We start from the raw sequence: 15,152 nt of genomic DNA, 5'->3' as shown, positions 1-15,152 counted from the left end.
GGTAGTAGCTGATACAGCAGGTGAACTGCTACATATGAACTGCTTATGGGGGTGTCATACCAAACAGGCTTCCTGAGGTGGTCAAGTCATGTGAAGTAGGGCTCAGTGACAGAATCTGAGGTGGCACATGCAGTTTGTGCATTGCAGTTTATGTTCAGGTATTTTAGGGGACATGGATATTTGAAAAAAAAAAAAACCCTGAGTCCCCAATATTTGAATGACTTGAATATGGAGGACCTAAGAAGTTAGGAAACTGTGGAATAACTCCCATGTTTCTAACCTCACTCTTCTAAAGACAAAGCTGTTTAAGACCCCAGAAGAGCACTTAACTACTATCACATAGACCTTGCTTGAGATACCGAGAGCAGCTGCCAAATTTGTGTGCACAATTAGCAAAACCCAGATTAGAAAAAAACTAAAAAAAAGCAGTGCATCATCCTGGTTGGTATATATAGTAGTCCTTAAGCATTTAATATGGTTCTCCTTCCCCACCTCGCACCGCTCTACTGCTGCATATACCAAAGCTCAAAATATTTATACGATACCTCTTAACTGAACCTCAGCAACACTTCCCATATTAGGAGGACCGTTGGTCTTTCAAGCAAAGCCACTTCCCCAATACACATTAACAATCTAGTACTCACAGTTTTTACTGGCCACTACATGGGGATGTGTGGAATTTGGGGGGTAAATGGGTGTGAGGAAGCCTAACCCCTCCCTTCCTGGAGCACCATGGTCCTGATCCAGATTGGGACTGCACACACTTACACCTGAGTAAGTCCCATCACCAAGACATTTGCTCCTTTCTTTAAACTGGCCTTCTGCGAATCCTTGTTTTTTAAAAAAGGTATGGACAACTTGCATCTGAGCACCATTAATTTGCATGATTTATTCTCGGCACAGAACCTGAAATGTCATTTCTGTGGAACAGAAGACACACAGGCCTAACAACAGCTTGCATCCTGCTGCTGTCGACAGGGTTCTGGAATTAAAGGATCTGAACAAACAGGCTAAAATTCCCACGTGCAAAGCTGGTAGCGGTTATCATTACTGGGCTAGCACAGTAAAAGTCAAAGGTCCCTAATAACACTGGTGCTATCAAGATGACAACAGAGGTGGATGTCATATTTATGCCATGTTTTCTCCACCCCAGAACTCCCTTCCTGTCTGTTACGAATTCCTGTCTCGTTATTTATTCTGCTCTTACTTGTGGGAAAGAGGTTAGTTGGGAGACAAGCCTTGGGCAATTCCCACAACACGGGTATTCAGCACTCCTTGTTTTGCCTCAAACACACCAAAGGACAAAACCTGCAACTCCTGCCAATTGGTCCTCCACACCACACTACCAGACACAGCAGAACGTCAGTCAAGCACACAGAAACCAGAGTAAACAAACTATGGGATCTGTGACATGTACAAAGGGATGGACATTACAGGCTACATGCAGCCCACTGTTGCCTCATATAGAACCACTGTTACTAATAAAGCTAAAACCCCAGGTCATAGGGCTTAACATGAGATTAGTAGGCATATGCCTCAACTTCAGTCAGCAGCTATTTCAGTCAGCAGCTACTTGAATAAAACCACAAGCGTACAACCTAGGAGACATTCAGTTTTCACTATAACCTGCCCATATAAAACAGCAGGGAATGGAAGTACATAGGAACCTAGGAGGCTGCCTAATACCAAATGAGACTATTGGTTCATCTAGCCCAGTACTGCCGATAATGACTGGCAGCAGCTCTCCAGGGTTTAAGGCAGGATTCTTTCCTAGCCCTACTTGGAGATGCTGGTGACTGAACCTGGGACCTCCTGCATGCAAAGCATGTGCTACGGCCCCTCCCACCAGATACACCTTAAAGAGCTGCCATAATTGCAACAGCAGAGGGGTGGTGGTGTCATTATGGCATCTGAATGATCAGAAAAGTATTTCATTCACATTGTCAGGTACCTGGAGCGAAATGGCCTGGACAACCAGGAAAAGCATAAAGAGGTTCTAATTGTATGATTCCTTATATCAGCCTTCACCAGCCTGGTGTCCTCTAGGATAAATTGGACTACAACCCCCAGCCAACATCTATAGGGTGTCAGATTGGAGAAGGCTGCCTTATATTTTCGGGTTTGTATCATTTGTTCCCTTTTCTCCCAGGCTACTCTCACCCCATCTAGTGGTTTGGAAGAATACCCTCACAAGTGAAATTTGTGAATTGTCATTCTACTATCTGATTAGCTGGCTTTACTTTATACTGCTATATGTAGAACAACTCATTGTACGTGCTCCTCTATGTTTATTTTTCTAATTCTTTGCATTCATGTCAAAGATCCTGAGTAAAAAAGATGTGTTTGTATCATTTGTATTTTTCCAATCTTCCATTTTCAACTGTGAAAAAGTTCTCATTAGCCCATAAGTAGTATTTCTTTCCAATACTCTAAGCCAGTGGTTTTTCAAAACCTCCCACCTTTGGGGAAACATTCCCACAGCTATTTATCTGCCAAAGAGCCCCTGTCATGTTGGGCACAGAACTGCTGTGCATTGCAAAGAATTCTGGCAATGCACCCACAGTTCATTCTGGGTTCCGTGCCAGGCTTGCTGGGTGTAACTTTTATCCTACAGAGACAGAGTGTACTCTAGACTCTGCCCAGTATTCTCTCCTGTAGCTGCATATTGCAACGAAGTTTGGTAATAGCAGAGTACTTGTCTTTTGGGTAAGAGATATGGAATAAAAACTTTACAATTCCTCCCTTCTCCCTCCCCTTGCAAAAAAAAAAAAGTCATATCAATTGAGTGATTTTCTTCACTAGCTAAAGATTTGTCAAGAGGCTGTGATGTCTCCCAGTAGTGCTAACAAGAAGGATGTTTAGTCTCTATGCATTTGTCTCACACTTCAAAAATGAAAGGAGTAACATTAGCCCCAGTGCTAGAGAGTTATACAGGTGGGCAAGCAAGGAGCAAAGATGGAGCTACAGCGGTTTTGAGAGTTTTACTAAAGCCAATCACCCAGCAGAACATGCCATCTGGGTTTTACATGGGAAGTACTTGACTGTTGAGCTGGGTGACCAGGTCCAGTGAAAACTTTAAAAACGTTTCCACTGTGTTCAAATTTCTCCCCATGCATAGGGCTATCTTATATTGTGGCCCTCATGCTTAACCAGCTCTTTCAAAGAGATGTGTAGCTTCTGAACTCTCGTTCAAGTAAATGATGCTATGTTCTTACAGAAACTATTTCCTAAACCTGCAATTATTAATATAAATCTAAATTTAGGAATCTATACAGGAAATATATAGATAATATAATATATAGAGTATAATATTTTTATTAAAATGAAAGACCATGGGTTGGATCCAGCCCTAGTCATACTTGCTATAGACCCAATGATTTCAAAAGGACTTTAGTCTCAACTAACTTAAGTCCCATTGATTTCAATGGGTCTGCTCCAAGTATGACTGATTCTGAATCTAATCCCATATGAAGAAGGTCAAATTCTTACTATCGAGAACAACCACCTTTTGAATTGCCATAATTCCTGAATATGAATGTTGTGAATGAATGCCAGAAACAGGGAAGAATATGAAACAATCTCTTGTGCCTATGCCTATTTCTTGCAAAGTAAGGTGCAACTTCAATTTATGAAATGTTTTTACTAGTTAATTTATGAAAAGTTTATTTCAAAATAGAAATGCTACTAATACTTGCTAGGAACAACGTACACTACTTCATGAACCAAGGTTTAATGCCAACACTCACCATCTGAATGGGTTTCTTGTGCAAGTCTCTCTCCGTTACCAATTTCTCTTGGTCAGTAACATAGAGGCCTTTTTGTGCCAAGGCTTGGATAACGGCATCATGACCCAGGAGAGGTTTGGCAGCATCACTCTTCAGAATAAGACTCCCAGCACGACAGTAGAGTTCAGCAGATAGCAGCAAATTAACCACAGGAGGTTTAATATGTTCCTGGTCATACTGATCTGTATAAAATGGTTCTTGAAGCTCCTCTGGTACATTTTCTACAAAAGTGAGAGAGAAAAAAGCCACCTTGAATTAAAAAAGAGAGTCTAATTGCCAGGACATGTTCCTAGTGATAATCTGTTTAAATGAACCATAACACACCAGAAGTAAAGACATCATAATAATTACATTACTGAAGTTCAGATTTCTAAATTTCATGACGCAAGATATTAAGATCACAACACTAGTTTTCACTCTTCATCCTGTAAAACTTGCCAAGGTCTAACTTGGGGTTAAGAGCAATAGCCATGCCCCCTTTAATTTTATTTGCAGAGTTGCTCATGATTTGCAGAAAATGGCCCTGAAAGGTTGTGTTGGTGCCGAGTAGGATATCTCACATGCAACAACTATAAGCCTACGTTTAGGTGGTTTTGCAGTGGTGTGCAAATGCAGCCACCACTTCAAAGTGTAGTTCCCATATAAACTACCTTTACTTTATAAAGCAATTAGCATATAAAGTTAAATAAGGCACCATCCTGTGGAGCAAATTTCTCCCTCCCTCCATGGGCTAGAGATTCTATCCTCGCTGAGGCCTAGTTCTAACGCAAGATGGTAAACTTGTGTCTGAGATGCAAATGGTGTTTTGTATGATTGAATACCTGCCCCACCTCTGCTATCCACGTGGGAAAGGCCCATCTGAACAGGGCCTATGTGCTTAAAATCTTATGTGCACAGACTACGCATGCAGGATTCTCCACGCATAGGTCCCATTCAGATGGCTGTCCTATGTGGACAGTGAAGGTGAGAGTAGATCAGACATTACACAGTATAAGGTAATTGGTGATGCTGAAGAAGGCTGTTGTATGAGCTGCCCAGCTGTTGGCAAAAGCTTGCAATTCTGACAAGCTGAAAAGTCAAGGGTGGGGGTAATACCTAGCATGCCCAAGACATTATAGCATGACATTTAAACCCAGACACTCTGGACTGTTTACAGGTTAAACAACCTAGAGTTAACCCAAGAACAACCATGGATTTTAGGGGTTAAACAACCCAGAGTGTCCAGGTTAAGATGTCATGCTAACAACTTATGAATGGAATGATCGTAAGTTGTTAAGTGAAAGCAGAAGCGAAGAGCATGCTGGAGGCAGAATCCTCACTCACTCCCACTATATTTTGGTAATTTATGGCTTAATTAACCCATAATTGCTGTTATGTGCAAACCAAGTCATAGTCTTTTCCACCCATGAACAGCTGACCACAAGCTGTGAATAAAATAAGAATGGCCATCACTTGCCCCAAGTTTGTGTTTACCCATAAAGTCACTGAAGAAAGATCAATATTCACTGCACAAACTGGGCATCTCAACCAAGAACTCCACTCCTTAAATACAAGAAGTGGCTTCAGGCCATCTATTTATAGTGTGGGAATGGTCAGACACAAATCCAGTAACAAGAAACTGTTATATAATGTTTTCGAGGAGTGTTCCCCAACTGGGTACCCACCAGACTTTTGGACTTCAACTCCCATCAGCTTCAGCCAGCATAGCCAATGGTCGGGAATTCCGAGAGTTGTAGTCCAAAACATCTGGAGAGCATCAGTTTGAGGAAGGCTGCTTCAGAGTGTACGAAGTGCTTTACAGTATCGCAGTAATCCCTCTAACAGCCCTCCACGGAGGCTAGTGGTATCTGCACATTGACTCATATGTCCTGATTCAATGTCCCTTCTCTTAGCCACACACAGCATCAGCTCCCAGAAGCCTCTTTACCGATCATCTGCTCATTCAGCCATTTCCTTAAAGATCAGTAGCTATGTCCTAACCACTCTTCTACATTCATTTGCAAGTAGGAAAATGTACTTCTGGAAGAAATTCTAAGATATCCTTTGCCTGCAGAAGAGCACTGCAGAAGCCACATACCAAGAGCCATGCAGGCATATCACAAAATATGCTATACCAACATCATAGCCAGATACACAAGAACAAACATTTAAGATAATACAAGTTAAAGTGAAAAATACATTCACCCACTTTAGCACATATAGAATTATGAACATCTACTAATTTAAATCTTCTGAAATTCATTTATTTATTTGCTTTTTAATCCATTTTTCAGTCCAGAAAGATCCTTAAGGCAGCTTATATAAAGTATTAAGATGCAATTACACTGAGGTTGCTTCTACCTTCTCCAACATTATGAACTATGTAACCAGAGCAGTTAAGATCAATGCCAATTATCAATGACTTCTTCCCCTAGATTTTAATCTAGTCTTTTCCCTACTTTGCTAGTTTTCTATGCACAAGGAATCGTTTCTGAATATAGCAACATTCAACCATGTGAACCCGTAACTGAAAACTGAAGTGGTATAGCCCAGATACAGGTTTTTCTCTTCATCTGCTGCTTGTGAGAACTAGGCCTCTATCTGATGCATTCATTGGCAGCTGTGCTCTGACGCAATGCTACATCATGGTTTAGCACAGGGGCGGGCAGAAAGTAGATTGGGATCTACCGGTAGATCTCTGGGTGATTTGCAGTAGATCAGCAATGGTTTCTGTCTCCCAAAAGTTCAACAACAGCAAGCAAAACAGAACGTTGGGGTTTTTTTAAAAATCTCTGCCATGACGGGTCTTCTGCTAATCACTTGTCTCTTAGCTTCAGTGTTCCTAGCATGTAAAATATGGGTATTAATTGGTTGCCTTTGACCAGTAAAATGTCCCCAAAACCAATTATGCCAAGTTTCTTTGGCTTTGTTCCATGAAGGCCAAATTTACACAAATTGCTTTAGAAAAAGAACATAGTACCCTAGACTTATTTTCTACTACCAAACCACAAACCAAGCAACAAAAAAGTTTTTAAAAGATGTATTAAGTCTTGTCTTTCCCATCCTGTCTCACTATACTAATTAGATTTTCTAAATGAACTTGTGATTTTCCTTACCATACAATTTTGTTTCTTTCCTTCACAAGAACTGAAAACCCATTTTTGTTACAGGATCTTTCATCGATGTATGCTGAACACAAGCAGGATTGAAGGAATTTATGGGAATTTTAAACGTGTGCCCTTGTTTATACAGTTACGTTTAGATATATGGGACTCCAGTTGAATTTAATTTTCCCTTTTGCAGAACATGTTCTAAAAGTAATCCCATTTCTGTAGATTAAGTTGCTACAATTCACATGGATTTGGCTGACAAGAAGTATTAATGACCTAAGTAACTATTCACTCTGCTTCCCAAAAAATTAGATATGAAAATCAATTAGCGTAATACTACAGCAGCTTACTTTCACTAATACTGCAGAGTTAATAAAAAGAATTAGCACTATCATAAACAGAAGCTAAATGGTAAAACATTACAGTTGACTTCAAATTTACACTAAAGAGACAAAAATGAAGTTTAGTTTTAAACTTTAAAGAAATAACTGGAGAAAGCTGGTTTATAGGGAAGACTACTTTATCCAAATTATGTAATGCCCCTCATCTCGTTCTAGTACAAATTTTATTCTGTTCATGAAAATGTAACATAAAGACATTTCTATTATGGTTCAAACAATGAATTTTGAATTTAAAACTCACATGAGTCTGTTACTCATGCATAACTTTAGAGCAGTGAATTGTGTTTGTCTAGCTGAAATTAAGTATGACAGTACTGTGGAAACAATCAGTCAGCTTTGGTCTTAGTATAATTGATGGAGTGAAATACCCAAGCACTGCAGTTCTAGAGGCAAGCAAATTAAAATCCTTATATAAAGAGAAAGTTCCTAACACCAAACTAGATCTGACTGGGCAACTGTGTGTATTTATTCACAGACCTGTCCCATTCACATATAGAGCAGAGGGTGGGTCTTTTTTTAAAAAAACCATAAAGTGGAACACCATCCTGGCAGCTGTGCGGTACCTCTGACGTGCTCCAAGCACCTCAGAAGCAGGCATGTCCCAGTCTTCGTCCCAAACACGGTTCAGGCCAGGATGAAAGACCATTCCTGTAGTCATCAAGCCACATGTCTTAAGTGCCTGGGGTGCTTTGGAATGACAGCGCAACAAGAAAAGGCTCCAGCTTTCTTCTCAAGCTTGCAGCCAAGGAACCAAGACACAAGGAACCACTCGTGCATTTCACAGAGCTCCTGAGGCCTTTCAGGTATCTCCAAAACACAACACAACTGCTCGAACAATCTTCCACCCTTTCCTCATCTTCAAGGGGAGCACTGGAGTTTGTCATGTTCTACTTCCGAGGTGCTTAGAGTGCTTTGGATGTCCTGTGCAATCATGGGGATGATAATTTACCCTTTCTCCAGCTCCAGGGTTGAGAAGCAGAGAATCACCATTCTCAAATGGAGAGTGGGACACAAGCATAGTGATTGGGATTGCAGACCTTTGGTAATATGATACCTTAACTGTACAGATAACGGCTTTTTTTATCTGTCCTGAACCTGCAGCCCATCAATTTAGTTGGATGACCCCCAAGTCTTTCATACTCATACACATGGTTCAGATGATCACGGGGGAAAGGAGTCATTGTGGCTTCTCCCCCCACCATTGCACCTGTTGTTTACACAATTACTCACACTGAAGCATGGGTTGGCATGTCGTGCAAACCTGGCGTGCAGCATGGCTGGCTTCATACCCCCCCCACAACCCATGATATGCAGTAGCGGTTGTAGGGTGGGCACAAACGACCCCTGCTGCACCGCACACCAGGCTCATACAACATGCCAACCTGCGCTGCAGTGCAGGTAATTATGTAAACAACCGGCATGCATGCAGTGTACAATCATCCAAACACCCCCATAAAGTCTTATAAAACAATCATGGCTTCCCTTCACCCCTCCACCACAGTTTTCTACCCCCTAAAATAAAGCCTCAACATCTTTAGTTTTTCATTGTAGGGAATATGCTTCAACTCTTTGATCACTTTAGTTTCCCTTTTCCGTAGCTCTGTCAACTCTCCAGTATTATTTGTGAACTTAAAGGCACTTCAAAAGCCATTTGTGATTTGGCGTTAAGGAAAAACAATCTGATTCCAGCAGACATGCCTCAAGTAGCTTTCTGAAATACGGACCAAAAGAGGAACTCTTCATTCATGAAGCTATGGACATTGTATACTTTGGAAATCTGACTTGCCTAATTACATTTTTATAACATCATCATAAATACATGTGTGCTTTACATTTTCTTTTTAATCATCATATTTACTATAAGATTTTTTTAAGAAGTGTGTAGCACTTATGAAGTTCTCACTTCAAATTCACAATACACTAAGAATCCAATACTAAATTTGTTAAATTGACATTCTGCTAGTTTCCCCTCTATCCCAAAGGGCTAAGACAGTAAAGCTGATGAGCAGTTTTAACTAGCTATTTGTGCACACTAGCTTGCAGTAAGTATAATGTTGGTTAAGATTATCAGCTGAAGCAAGTAGAAATTACTTTAAGATGGAAGGAGATAACATCAGGAAGCAATTTGTGTTCCATTTTCAGAAAGCACTAACCACAAAGAGGCCAAAGTCTTGATTACAGAAGCACAGCCCTATCTTATGCCCTCCTGAAGATGTTGTGGCACAAGCATAAGTTTGCACTGCAAAAGCTACTGTAACACCCCATACTACCCAATGAGGGCAAAACTCGACAACTTTGCTGCTTATATTTTTAGGCACAGGGGGCCTGCTCTGTCAATCTAAACAGGCACCCCCAACGCCTTTCCCCTGCCTCATCCCTGCATCCTTAAGTGGCACACCTTTCAAGTAGTAGCAGCACAAACACTTCTTTGTACCTCTGCTCTATACAGTACAAACATTCCGAAGTGCAAGATTCAGTACAGGTCTCTGAATCTCCACCCCAAGTTACTGACAAAGAACGTGAAGATGGATGCTACCCGCTGCTTCTCAATTTAAATAATAATTATTGATATCCCACTTTTCTACTAATTGTACCCAGGGCAGCAGTCAGCATACTATATAAATCATAAAAATATAACTAACAATTTCTAAAAATGATATAACCCACACAAAAAAAAAAACCTAGCAGAAGCAAGGCTAAAAGATATTGCACATTAAAGCTGATAGCAATAAAACTAGGCACTACATATTAAAAGTCATTTGCAACAAGCGAGTATCCTTATTTAAGGCCATCTAAAGAGACCAAATTCAGATTGTATTTGCCCACATACCTCTTGATAAAGATGGGGCCTGCAGCAAGGTCTCATTATTAGACTTCAACATGTAAGGAGGAGGCCCTCTCCCAAGTATCTGAGAACCAAGCTTATCCACCTTTAAAAAGTAAGAACCAGCAAACTATATTTATCCCAGAAATAGATTAGTAACTAGTGGGGATATTGCAAGATTGGAATTAGAAGTTCCCCATAGTTAATACCAACCATTAATCCTGCTGCCATGTTCTGGAACAACAAAAACTTTCAAGCTGTCTTCAAGGGCAGCCCCATCACAGCACATTACAGCAGTCTAGTCGAAAAGATACTCAGTGCATGTAGGAGGGATCTTTTCCAGGAAGAAGGTCAGGTACTATATCTGCTACTATATCAGCACTCCTGGCTATGGTTTCCACCTGCAAATCCAAGAGGAGCCCCAGGTCCAGAGCACTTGCAAGCAACAAATCTGCTCTGTACAGGGACTGCAACCCTATCCAGAACCCACATTTCTACCTCTTTTCTGAGAATAGGGCCACCCCAACCCCTGTGAGCAACTCTGTCTTGATTGGATTTAATTCCAATTTATTCACCTTTATTAAGCCAACTACTGACCTCAGGCAGTCATTTAAGGACAAAACTGCCACAACTGGTTCAAGATGGAAAGGTGAAATAGAGAAATATATTTAGCTTTAAAAAGCCATCAAGAACAAGATAGATAACCAGGATGAGACAGACAGTAGAAGCATCCTAAGAAGTCAGACGCAAAGCACATATTTTTACGTTATGTCAGTGCTAAGAAAAGTTTTTAAATGACTTGGTTTTGTACTGATGCTCTTATTGATCATGGTGTTCCTCAGTGAGCATCATTATATGCAGATAAGTTGCAGGAGAAGGTAAGACAGGTAAACAATGTAGCAGTCTATAGATCAGGGGTGGGGAACCTGTGGACCTCCAGATGTTTTTAGGTAACAACTCCCATCATCCCTGACCATCCTCCATGCTGGTTGGAGCTGATGGGAATTGAAGTCCAACAACATCTGGAGGGCCACAGGTGCCAGACTCCTGCTATAGAAAAATGTAAGGTAAAAAAGTAAAGGTGTCCCCAACCAGTCGTGTCCGACTCTAGGGTGCGGTGCTCATCCCCGTGTCTAAGCCGAAGAGCCAGCGCTGCCCAAAGACGCTTCCGTGGTCATGTGGCTGGCATGACTGAACACTGAGGTGCACGGAATGCTGTTACCTTTCCCGCTGAGGCAGTACCTATTTATCTACTTGCAATTTCTTGCTTTCGAACTGCTAGGTTGGCAGAATCTGGGACTGAAGACGGGAGCTCACTCCGTCACGCAGCACTCAGGTCTCGAACTGCTGACCTGCCGACCTTCCAGTCTGCAGTTCAGCGTCTTAACCACTAAGCCACCGCGGCCCATAGAAAAATGTACTAACCAACTAAATTAGATTATCAGATCTAGGTAGATTTCTGCAGCTATATCCCAAAACAAGTCATACCAAGAAAATAGTCTTTGTGCATTCTGTTTTAACTTTGACCAATTTGCTCAAGAGCTTTTTATACCATAAAGGATATCTATATCCACACTACTGTTGCATTGATTTTGAATAAAATAAATTTACATCCTGAGTTGAAGTGACAAGCAGAGAGCTTCTCTGGTAAAAGGGAACCTATAAAATAGGATATAAGATCACCCAAGCAGATTCCAACTGTAATGACTTTTCTAGCCTCTTGGAGACAAACTAGACATAACATCAGATGTATGTTTTCCTCTGAGGGGCAAATAGTAGCTTTGGGGAAGGAGGGAACAAGTTAAATCAGGGAAGTGGCACAGAAGAAAGAGTTACACTCCCTCCTTCAGCCTTTCCACTTTGCAGGCCCCCCTTTACTGTTTTTACCTTTGGGGAGGAACTATGGGAGATCTAAATACAAATCTTCTGACATGTCTAATTTGGTCTTCAGGCCTTGCAGCTAAATATCACACCATGGGCTCTCCACACAAAACATAGCCCAATGTCCCATACCAATATACCTTCAAAAACTGTACAGGGCTGCAATAGCTGTGTCACCATGCTACTAGTGGTATGATGCCAGGATAAAAAGTGCAGCCCGATAAAGACAATGTGAACAATTTAACCACCTGCCTGGTTCAAGAAGGGGCAATATTACATCGCTTGGACGTACAGCCACCACAGTTCTGTCAATCTGAATCCTATGAGCCACATATATATTGGTACTCCCCAAAGGAGGGGCATATAGAATCTAAAATGGTGAAGAACAAGAATACTGTTTACTGGGCCAATTATTTTAGGTGCAATCCTATGCATGTTTAGACAGAAAAACTCCAACAGCTACCAGCACTCCGCAGCCAGCCATGCTGGCTGGGAAATGCTGGGAATTGTAGGACTCATGCATAGGATTGCACCCTTACTATGCTAAAGTTGTAAGCTTTACATTCAGGCAGCATTAAGACAGACCTGAAAAAGGCAAGACTTGCCTTTCAGTTATGCATTTGTCTTCATGAGAGCTGTCCAACATATTAAGTTTACCCTACTCGCTAAATCTCAAGATACCCCATAAGTAGTTCTACTGTAGTGTATACCCCCTTGTTTTTTTTCACTTTTTTCTTTTTTTTTTAAAGTAAAAAGGTAAAGGTGTCCCCAACCAGTTGTGTCCGACTCTAGGGTGCGGTGCTCATCCCCGTTTCTAAGCTGAAGAGCCAGCGCTGTCCGAAGACGCTTCTGTGGTCATGTGGCCGGCATGACTGAACACCAAGGTGCACGGAACGCTGTTACCTTTCCCGCTGAAGCGGTACCTATTTATCTACTTGCAATTTCTTGCTTTCGAACTGCTAGGTTGGCAGGAGCTGGGACTGAAGACGGGAGCTCACTCCGTCACGCAGCACTCAGGTCTCGAACTGCTGACCTGTCGACCTTCCAATCTGCAGTGGCCACCGCGGCCCTTCATTTTTTTTTTAAGTACTTTTTTAAAGTACTTAATACAAATTACATTATTTTCAAACATTTCATCATGGAAGAAATTCAACACAGCAATAAGCTAGGTTGAACAGGTGCTTAATGTAAATCAAGAATACAGCCCTAAATGTTTCTATATGTTATAATACATATAACATGTATTAACAATTACTTTATTGGGTCCCATTATTCATATTAATATTTGAATTATCTTATCTGTTATATACATATATACTTGTGAGATGAGAGTTTCTAAGGGCACAATCCTATGAGATCTGCCCTGGGTACTCATAAGCCTTGGAGCCTTACGAGTATCCAAATGCAGAACATGTTGTATTGCCCGCTCTGCATTTTAGGTAGACAGGCATTTTTACCCATCTAGCAGATGCTTTGAGGAGGGGGAAGGCTGGACGTAAGCCATCCCCTCCCCGCCCACGGGAGCACCCCATTTCCCTCCTTATGAGCTTGCATTTGCGAGCTCGTGGAGGCAGCCAGCGTGGTTCTCTCCATGCCGGCTGCAATGGGGCAGGGGAGGAGTTGGGAAACATGGTTCCCTGTCTCCAAGGTCAGAGCCCTGTCTCCAACCTTGGAGCCAGGAATCCGAAAAATCCTATGCCCCCCACCCAGATGCTGTCCAGGGGCCATAGCTTGCTCCCTAAGCCTATTTTAGACTTTAGACACGTATTTTTAGACTTTTATTGCCACCTTAACATGCAACACAGAAACCTGAGTAATGCATCAATACGGCAGGCAAATCAAGATGGAAAGAGTTATTTGATAGTAGGAAGTTTGAATTGCACTTCTCCTCTGAATGCACTCAGTAAGTTGCGATGCCCCCAGTCTATCTGCCAAACCTTACATTTTGCTGCACTGTAATGGCATGGCGGTTGTAACTTCAATGTTAGTGAAAGGAATATTTGATTAGGGCTGGTGCAGTGCAATCCTATACGTGTTTACTTGGAAATGAGTCCCTTTGAATTCAGTGAGAGTTTATGCCCAAGAAAGTGGTATAGGATTTTAGCCTTAGACCTAAGAATGTAAGAGCAGCCACGCTGGATCAGACTAAAGGTCCATCTAGTTCAGCATTCTATTCACATCAATATACTTCCAAGTAAACATGCATAGGACTGTGCGGTAAATAAATTGCTAGTATAGCAAGATTGAATTTGTCAACTGGAAAGTCCCTGGTTAAAATCTCATCTATGCCATGAATTAGGAACATAATAAGGTCTGCCTTATACTGGGTCAGACCCTTAGTCCACTTAGCTCAGCACCGTTGGGACTGAATGGCAGCAGCTCTTCAGGGTTTCAGGCAGGATTCCTTTCTAAACCTACCTGGAGATGCCAAGGGCTGAACCTGGAACCTTCTGCAGTTGCTCTATTATAGCCACGGCTGCTCGAATTGAATACGTGGCCTTTGCTAAGCCATTCTCTCTCAGCCTCAGCCCCATCCCACATTTGCTATTCCACCTTACAGGGTTGTTGTCGTGTGTGTGTGTGTGTGTGTGTGCGCACGTGCGCGTGTGTAAAATGCTTTAGAATATGCTACATAAATACTAAGCATTATTGTTATTAAGTAGCATACTGCTACTCCAGGGTAGCATGCTATTATACCACATGGGAGGGGCCATGGCTCAGTGGTAGAGCATTTGCTTTGGCACACAGAAGCTCGCAGGTTCAATCCCTGATATCTCCAGGTAGGGCTGAAAAAATTCATGCCTGAAACCCTGGAGAGCTGCTGCCAGTCAGTGTCGACAATACTGGGCTGAATGAACTGATGGTCTGACTCAGTAGAAGGCAGCTTCCCATGTTCTACACTACCACTTCTAAATTTACGTTTCGAACTTCCGGTTTGCAATGGTTCGAAAGTTTGTGGCTTGCTTCATTCTGGTTCTACAAACAATGCTATTAGTAATTAGGATATAAGAAGCATACATTGCAAGAAGGAAGCACCTAAGTGGAGAGTTTCTTTCAAAGGTTAATTGACCTAAAATGTACAGGTTGTCAACTTCAGGTTAATTAAAAACTAGAATCGTGAAATAAGAAAAGATCTAAACACAAAGTGGAAGCAATTTTAACTTCTGAGTTC

At 41.6% G+C, this 15,152-nt stretch overlaps 1 protein-coding gene across 1 annotated transcript in view; it reads right to left on the bottom strand.

Moving 5' to 3' along the window:
* CAMSAP2 (calmodulin regulated spectrin associated protein family member 2) overlaps window positions 1-15,152 on the bottom strand; it is a 117,176-nt gene that overhangs the window by 97,893 nt on the left and 4,131 nt on the right. Inside the window, exon 2 of the mRNA XM_084848208.1 lies at window positions 3,747-4,006. Coding sequence (XP_084704334.1) covers window positions 3,747-4,006 — 260 coding nt within the window. The remainder of the gene's footprint in view (window positions 1-3,746; window positions 4,007-15,152) is intronic.

This window comes from Heloderma suspectum, chromosome 4, assembly GCF_057233095.1.
Source record: "Heloderma suspectum isolate Gila_16-S chromosome 4, 16-S_ref, whole genome shotgun sequence".
In the NCBI taxonomy this organism is placed as follows: domain Eukaryota; kingdom Metazoa; phylum Chordata; class Lepidosauria; order Squamata; family Helodermatidae; genus Heloderma; species Heloderma suspectum.
The sequence above is the reverse complement of the archived record's forward strand: the minus strand, read 5'-3'. Positions and strand labels throughout refer to the sequence as shown.